The sequence below is a fragment of the Phalangium opilio genome, unplaced genomic scaffold (genome assembly GCF_054372755.1).
Source record: "Phalangium opilio isolate 3A_F unplaced genomic scaffold, DU_Popi_V2 ptg000046l_1, whole genome shotgun sequence".
Taxonomy (NCBI): Eukaryota; Metazoa; Arthropoda; class Arachnida; order Opiliones; family Phalangiidae; genus Phalangium; species Phalangium opilio.
In genome coordinates, this window is record NW_028324169.1 from 5,043,936 (window position 1) to 5,051,442 (window position 7,507).

At 40.5% G+C, this 7,507-nt stretch overlaps 1 protein-coding gene across 1 annotated transcript; it reads right to left on the reverse strand.

Moving 5' to 3' along the window:
• Window positions 1-2,300: 2,300 nt before the first annotated feature.
• Window positions 2,301-7,216, reverse strand: LOC149676414 (uncharacterized). The gene is made up of 5 exons (XM_089838725.1): window positions 7,064-7,216; window positions 6,089-7,001; window positions 3,897-6,047; window positions 3,305-3,852; window positions 2,301-2,930 (listed from the first exon to the last, which is right to left on the reverse strand). The coding sequence occupies exons 1-5, from the start codon at window positions 7,214-7,216 to the stop codon at window positions 2,301-2,303; spliced, it is 4,395 nt and encodes a 1,464-aa protein (XP_089694851.1).
• Between the last annotated feature and the right edge of the window lie 291 nt (window positions 7,217-7,507).

Below are 7,507 nucleotides of genomic sequence, written 5' to 3' on the forward strand. Positions count from 1 at the left end.
CCCAGTTATAGAAAACATACGGTTGTCAGCATAGCGATCTCATGTTTCTTTTAGTTGACTAGCGCAGTTGACTTTGGTTGATTGATTGGTCGATTAGAAAGTTTTGGTGGTACTCAGTTGAATATCTTGTAGTCTTGGTTTCGTTTTTGTATTGAGCTCGCCTGGATTCTTTTACGCTATTCCATGTATGTTTCTCTGATTCCATAATTTTTACTTCGGAAATACGCTTGTTAAGTTACAGTTTACTGTTTTGATGGTGGGGACATGTGACACTTTTTCTATTAGTAATTAATTTAAGTCTAGGGTTAATTTAATAAGTGCCAACATTGAAAAAGCGGAACAAATATTATTAATATTAAAACAATAAAACCACAGGTTACATAGTATAAGTTGATCAAAACATTTTAATAGTACTAAATCTTAATAGTACTTAAAAATAAGAGTCAAAAGTTATACGGTACCGAACTTAGGGTTTGGTCATTTCTACTATGTTTAATTAATTGTCTTCATTGTGGTAGAAAATGTTTAAGTATCTACCACGCACCAGCGCCTTCATTGTTGTCTTCATGGGCGTGACCCGTAAAATCTTCTAAACCGTTATGGCCGAATTTTTAGTCCTTGGCACCGGTCAAGATCGGGGAATCGCCGTCGCCCTTGGACAGGCATCCCGGAGTTTGTCTTTAGGTAAACGCTCGCGTTCCCTCTATTTTTTGGCTACGTGACTGTTAACACGTCCACAATGTCGAGTAAACGAAAGGATTCGTAGAATCACGCGTGCTTCTTGGAATTGCGCTGATGGTTTAAAGTTCAAGGGATAATGAAACGTTTAAAGGGGGAGTGAAACCAAATAATTTGTTACAGACATTATTGAACTTCTAGTAACAACTCATTGGCTGTCCATCAGTATCCTTCGGTATTGAACTTCTAGTAACAACTCATTGGCTGTCCATCAGTATCCTTCGGTATCTTGTCATAATTAGTCCACAAATCAGATGAAGACCGCTTTTTCCGGGGTTTGGGAAACTGGCCGGTGTTTTGCGGGTGGGAAAAAGGCGAGGAATGATCTTTAAGGGAGTTTTTGAGGACCTCGTTTTCTTGGGGACCGCATGTTCAGTCTTTTCATCTGGTGACTCTTAATATTTTATATATTAACATCACGTTTAGACCGGTTATTTTATTTCATTTATTTATCGTTTTGATGTATTTGATTTAATGTTTCAATATTTATATTCTGAGGTTTCAGAATGCTGCTAACTTTAATTGACAGTGTAAAAATATGCGGCATCGAATATATATTTGGTTACTTAGTTTTAATAATAAATAATAATAATAATAATTTAAGTCGCGTTTTTAGGAATGAAATAAAAAAATCGAAAATTTATTATTCACAATATGTAAAATATTTAAGGTAAGAAATTTAAGGTAAAATAAATTAATAATTTTGAAATTTAAATATTACTTCCCTTTGAGTGATCTCGATCGTCTAATCACCCTTTAAAGGCCGAGAAAACATTGTCAATTTGAATAAATTCAGTATAAATAAAGAATTTATTCAAATCAACATGCTTTGTCCCTCTAAGTTATCTTATACACTCTCGAAAGGCCAACAAAACAGTCAATTTGAATAAATTCAGTATAAATAAAGAATTTATTGAAATCAACATGTTTTGTCCCTCTTAGTGATCTTATACACTCTCGGAAGGCCGAGAAAACATAATCGATTTGAATAAATTCAGTATAATAATTTATTTCAATCAACATGTTTTGTCCCTCTGAGCGTAGCTCTGAGTGATCTTATACACTCTCGAAAGGCCGAGAAAACAGTCGATTTGAATAAATTATGTATAACAATTTATTCCAATCAACTTGTTTTATCCCTCTGAGCGTAGCTCTGAATGATCTTATACACTCTCTTAAGGCCGAGAAAACAGTCGATTTTAATAAATTAAGTATAATAATTTATTCCAATCAACATGCTTTGTCCCTCTGAGTGATCTTATACACTTTCGAAAGGCCGAAGAAACATGTTCAATTTGAACAAATTCAGTATAAACAAAGAATTTATTCTAATCACATGTTAATCTCCCTCTGAGTGATCTGGACCTAGTTTATCGAAGGTCATTTCTGGTCGAATTACAGATTTTCCCATGCATTATCGAAGGCTGCCTTTAAGTCTGTTTAAAAATACAAATGGATTTGTGAAATGAATAGGTTGATTCTCTATAATCAGCCCTATATTTCTGGATTGGCAACGGGTTTCCAAAGGCTAAGTCAAGCTGACTCCCTTTATTGGTTGAAACCTAGCGCTTTAACCCGGGCATAAGTTCAATTTCCCATGGTAAAAAGAACATTGTCAATGCCTGTTTTCCTTGTAAATAGTCAACATTAAAATCACCAACAACCATAGTGGGTATGGTTGAATCGTATTTTTCTGGAAATTGCAAAGTCAAATCGTCCAATACCAGTTGTAAGCTGGCTTGCGGTGATTTGTATAACAGTACCACAGCAATTGTTTCGCCCTCAAATTTAAAATCAAGCCCAATTCGTTCAAGACGAGCTATGGGCGATGGCTGACCATTTGGAAGCCAACCTCGAGTGACTGTACTATCCAAAGAATGTTCAGTCACGTTACTTTTTCCGTAAATAGTCGATCCATAGGACCGCCTTTCTGGGGCATCAATCAGGAAGAATATTCCTCCAAAATTCCGAAATTGTGGAATGCTTAAATCATCTTGCTCCTTTGCACGTATTTCCACGAAGAAAAGCAAGTCGGCGCTGAGAATGAAATCATCTCGTCCGATATCCTGCAAATGGCCTCTTAAAGACTCGGGGTTATGAAAAAACATAATCTGTCGTGAGAGCAATGTTGGCACAAAGAGTTGCGCTTCTCTTTCCATTCTCTCCATTTCTATTTTAACGACGTCATCGTCCTTTGGAGGTTCAGGAGATACAAAATTTCCGTCAATATAAGCCCCTGAGCGGAAGTGGCTCGACTGCAAGCGATATATAACATTGGCCGTTGCATTTTCCTGTTTTTGTTAATGTGAACGACCACGCATTTATAGGTATCTCCCTGACTCTTATGAATAGTTATAGCTTCAGCCACTTGTAAAGGAAATTGTCTCCTAGAAACGGCAACATTTTTATTTGAGTGACGAAGCGTGAATGATTTCACTGTTTTCTCAAGGGGTGTCCAAGTTGGTTCGGCTTTAAAAGTGGTAATCAAACTGGCACTTTTAGCTCAAATGTCTTTTCCCACTATTTCGTGGTCAAAAGAAATCCAGACTCTGATAGGAACACGAACCCCGTCAGGACGCACTCCGTACTCAATTTGACGGATTCTTCCAGTGGCTCCATTAACAATTCCATCTTCAATGTTGTTGGTAACCATGTAGCGAGCATTAATTTGTAAACGAATATTTTCGCTCAAACCGTAAGTGGAACTGCGCTTCAGTTGTTTCGCTTTTTCCAGGATGTTTTTTCGCACACCTCCTTGAAAGTCTCCTTTGACGGTATCGAAAGCCAAAGACTCGCAGAATTCAGTATTGTACTGATTGAGACGCAGCTCATTGAAATCTGCGGCACTTTTGTTCTCTGCGTACAGGTGAATGGCGTGGAGAGGAGGATCACCTTTGACATTTACCTGCTGTTTCTGTATAAGTAATTCGTCATCGATTTGCATTTTCCCAATAGCCATTCGATTCAGAGCCACGGCGAATGCCTTATCTTCCTTTTGACGCATGATCTCGGTCAAGAAGAAAACCTTAAATTCTTTCCAAATCGGATTATTATCCAGTAATCCGGCATAAGGGGTGTCACGAGCTTTAAGTACTTGAAAAGCAAAACTGTCGCCTACTGGTTTTAGTTGATTAAAATCGCCAACACCCCAAAGTGACAGTCCACCGAATGAAGCTCAGACCCCATAATCTCTTGGCACCTGGAATTTACTTTCGTAAGAATTCCAACGCCAGCCATAGAATTCTCGTCCATAATGATCAGTTTGAGGTCCTTCCAGGCAACCCTCATTTTGTTCAGCGTTTCAGATTCCAGTCTCGACATGGGTCCTCCATATTGGCTAACTGGAAGCGAGAAAGCCGTATGTAGAGTGGTTCCCCTAATGTTAAACGCGGCTTTTCCCGTGAAGGCGCACTTTAAGGCAATAACGTTGGAGTTGTCAGCCCCTGGTTGTTTGTGGAAATAGCTCGTGACGCCCTCGTAAACAGCGTTTATCAAAACGCTTTTACCTACTCCGGCTCCTCCAATGACAAAGAGGCGTAGTGGCTGCCCTAGCTTTGTTTTAAAATGTCCCAGAATATGGCCAAAACCCTCTCTCTGCCTTACGTTTAAACTCTGTACCATTTTTCCATACTCAATGTCCTCTACGATACGAACATTTTGCACGATTGTATGGTCTGGTACACTACCATCCGGCATTTCCCGTCCAATGTCTGCATCACCATCTCTTAGAGCCAAAACGACGAATTCTGCGTCATCCATCGTGTATTCACGATCTCTTTCATCTTGATGTTCCAATATTGGTTGAACATTAGATACATCTACCTGGGCTTCGTTTTGAGGGAATTCCACCCTGGCCCTTTCAAAGTCTGCTTCACCAGCTTCATTTATAAATTCTTTTCTATACAGCGAAATAAACTCCAAATTTGCTTCGTAGGCTTCTTTGAAATCTTTATCCAAAATATCAGTGGCCTCATCGCGCCAAGGATAGAACAAGAGAAGCTGCTCCCTGTAGAAATCCAAGGTATCTTTTTCGATGTTGTAATTTCGGTATCGAATGATCTTAGCTTGTGTACGTTTGCGTACAAAACCGCGGCCTTGGTTCAAAGGGATCCCAACCGACGGTAAGGCTGATTGCTCCTCGCTTTCCATTTCTTCATCATCATTTAGGCTTGGAACCCGTTGGCCTCGTCCTTTTTTCTGGTTGAATTCGTACCAAGCTGCAAATTCAGCAAGGCAGATTGAACCCATAGATTCCGACCTTAAAGGATAACGATCGATTAGGCCTTCCGAAAAGATGTCTGTACTCTCTTCCGGTAAATCATCTAGTTGAGACTTTGGCCGGAGAATATGAAGTCTTTTCTCCGGGATATTTGTGTTGATAAAGATGGTTGATCTACTGGACTTCGACACAGTCATCTGCAGGCATAAGTACGCCGCTTCTTGCGCAGAAATTTCTTGACCGCTGAGAAACTTGTTAGCTATAACTTTCAGCCTTTGTTTAACAGTAGAACCCGCTTGAATGGCCGCTTTCATAGCTTCCATAAGTAACTGGGAAACTCCACGCTGTGATTTTCCAATGTACGCGATGACGTACATAATGCAAGCGTAAGGATCCAAAACAAATTGAATGTCCATATTGGCTCTCCACAATCTGAGAACGTCTTTGTTGTAGGCGTTCACTCTTACTTCCTGGGGAGACCTCTTCAGCAGCATGGTTTTTCTCTTGAGTTTAAACGTAACACAATCAATATACACCTGTTCCGTCATTTGAAGTGGGCTTAAAAATTCTTCAAATGTTTCAGGTGCATTTTCTAGTGTCAAAGCCGCTATTGCTTTTTCAACTTCAAAATATTTGGATTCAATGTGTTTACCGTACTGCTTTGTCCAATCTCTTAAATCAGGGTCGTGAACATACGTTTTTGGCATTGGGGGCCACGGAATTCCAAAACGGCAATGGGTCTCTTCCCCCCGCTTCACCTTGCATGTTTTCGTGTGTTTATGCCTTTGAAGTGGAATCAGGTTAAGCAAATCTTCGTCTTCAGACTTGCAGCAAGAAACGTATTGGTCAACGAAGATCTCAACTTCAACAGCGTTGGAAGCATCCGTTCTCAACTTTGGAGCACCGGAAACCCAAAATAAACTGTGTACATGAGGCAACCCACGGTGTTGAAATTCCACTCGATAATAGTAACCCACCACCGACCCCAGTGGAGCAGCCTTGCTTCTGAAATACTTCAATAGCGCTCGAAACCTGTATTCTAAGTATCTGGCAGATGTAATCGGGTCCTCCTGGATTAACTTTGCTTTATCTTTGAAAGACATATTTTCAATTTCTTCGTTGTCATATTACTTTTGATAGAAGTGACCAACAAAGCGTTGATTAACTCAGGCCATCGTGTTTCAGCAGCGCTTACGGTCAGGAAAAAGGTGGGAATGCCAAGTTGTCTGGTCATGGCGAGAAGGTCCCTCGACTTTCGCTGCCAAAATGCGGGTGAATTTCGAAGAGGCTCCAATATCCTGAAACCATCATCGTGGTGAATTAGCGATTCAATCCCACCTCCTAATCGTAGTGTTCCCGCTGTTTGTCCTCGGCCGTCAGAAGCCTTAGTTTTGCGTAAGCAGGTTTGAATGGCTTGACTAATTTTCATGGTCTCAGTCTTTAACCATTTGAAAAAGAGATTGGTAATGTCGCTAGCGCATCTTCTGTCAGAGGACAGCAATGCCAATTTTACAAAGTCCTGGTAGCTGCTTTTGATCGTAATTTCCATTTTCTGCCCTCCGTAAACTCGGGGAATTGATAGTTCTTCGCAGTCTTCATCGTATAGCAAAGACACGGGGCGGCTAGCTTCTCCCGGTGTAAACGTTATCGTAACCTTTTTGTCCAATAAATCATCAGCTGACAAAAGCAAGGAATCTCTAGCTCCACAATTGACTCTTTCATCTTCCTTTTCCTCAACCCATTCTTCCTCACTATCAATTTCCTGTTCACCAGCGCTTATATCCGCTGGTGCAACGCCTTGGGCTGAGGTAGCCTCTTTCGGGTGTGATACTTCAGTTAGAGCAATGTTTCGGTCATTTTCAATCACGACGAAATCAACGCTTTCATCCACCAACGTATCCATTAGACCCTCAGAAAGGGTGATGGAATGTTTCTGGTAAAGTGGTGATTGCAGCAACGACCTAAGCGCTGCCAAAATGTTCTTAGGACGTACTGTTTCAAACAAAAATGGGTTATTATACTGCATTCGACGCATTAATTTAACCTGTATTGTATGCGTGTTGTCAAGCAACCTTGGTAAAACAGAACAGGACGTGTCTACGTTACATGGTACGTTAACAACTGTACCCTTCGAACCTTTTTGCAAGTCGCAACCAAGAGATCGTATTTGAATGAATGGAATTCTAGTGCTAACAAGCCGTTGTTCGAGATTAGCCAATCCTGTAATAACCTCGCTTTCGACCGGAAAACGAAAGCCATTAAGGGGACTATATTTGGGAACCAACCCTTTAGATAAGGATGCATAACAAGCCTAGTGGTAACAGTAACGAACTAGATGTTTGGGGTCGAGGTAGTTACTTGACGGCAGCTGACTGAGTAAAAACCAAAGGTCTAGAAATTGTAGCTTCGGTACACTGTCGTCTGCAACGGTAGGCCTAAACCGTTGCAATGGCCACTATCAGTCTTGGAAATAAGGATTTTTTTAAACTAGTCCTCGGGACTACTGACCCCCAGCGTCTACAATATTAAACTGGTTTTTGGGACCAGTGA

Coding starts and splice junctions, on each gene's coding strand:
- LOC149676414 (XM_089838725.1), bottom strand. CDS start 7,216: ATGGCTTTCGTTTTCCGGTCGAAAGCGAGGTTATTACAGGATTGGCTA. Junction 3,853..3,896: donor TGAGCTTCATTCGGTGGACT/GTCACTTTGGGG, acceptor TAAAACCAGTAG/GCGACAGTTTTGCTTTTCAA. Junction 2,931..3,304: donor ACGGAGTGCGTCCTGACGGG/GTTCGTGTTCCT, acceptor GAACCTCCAAAG/GACGATGACGTCGTTAAAAT.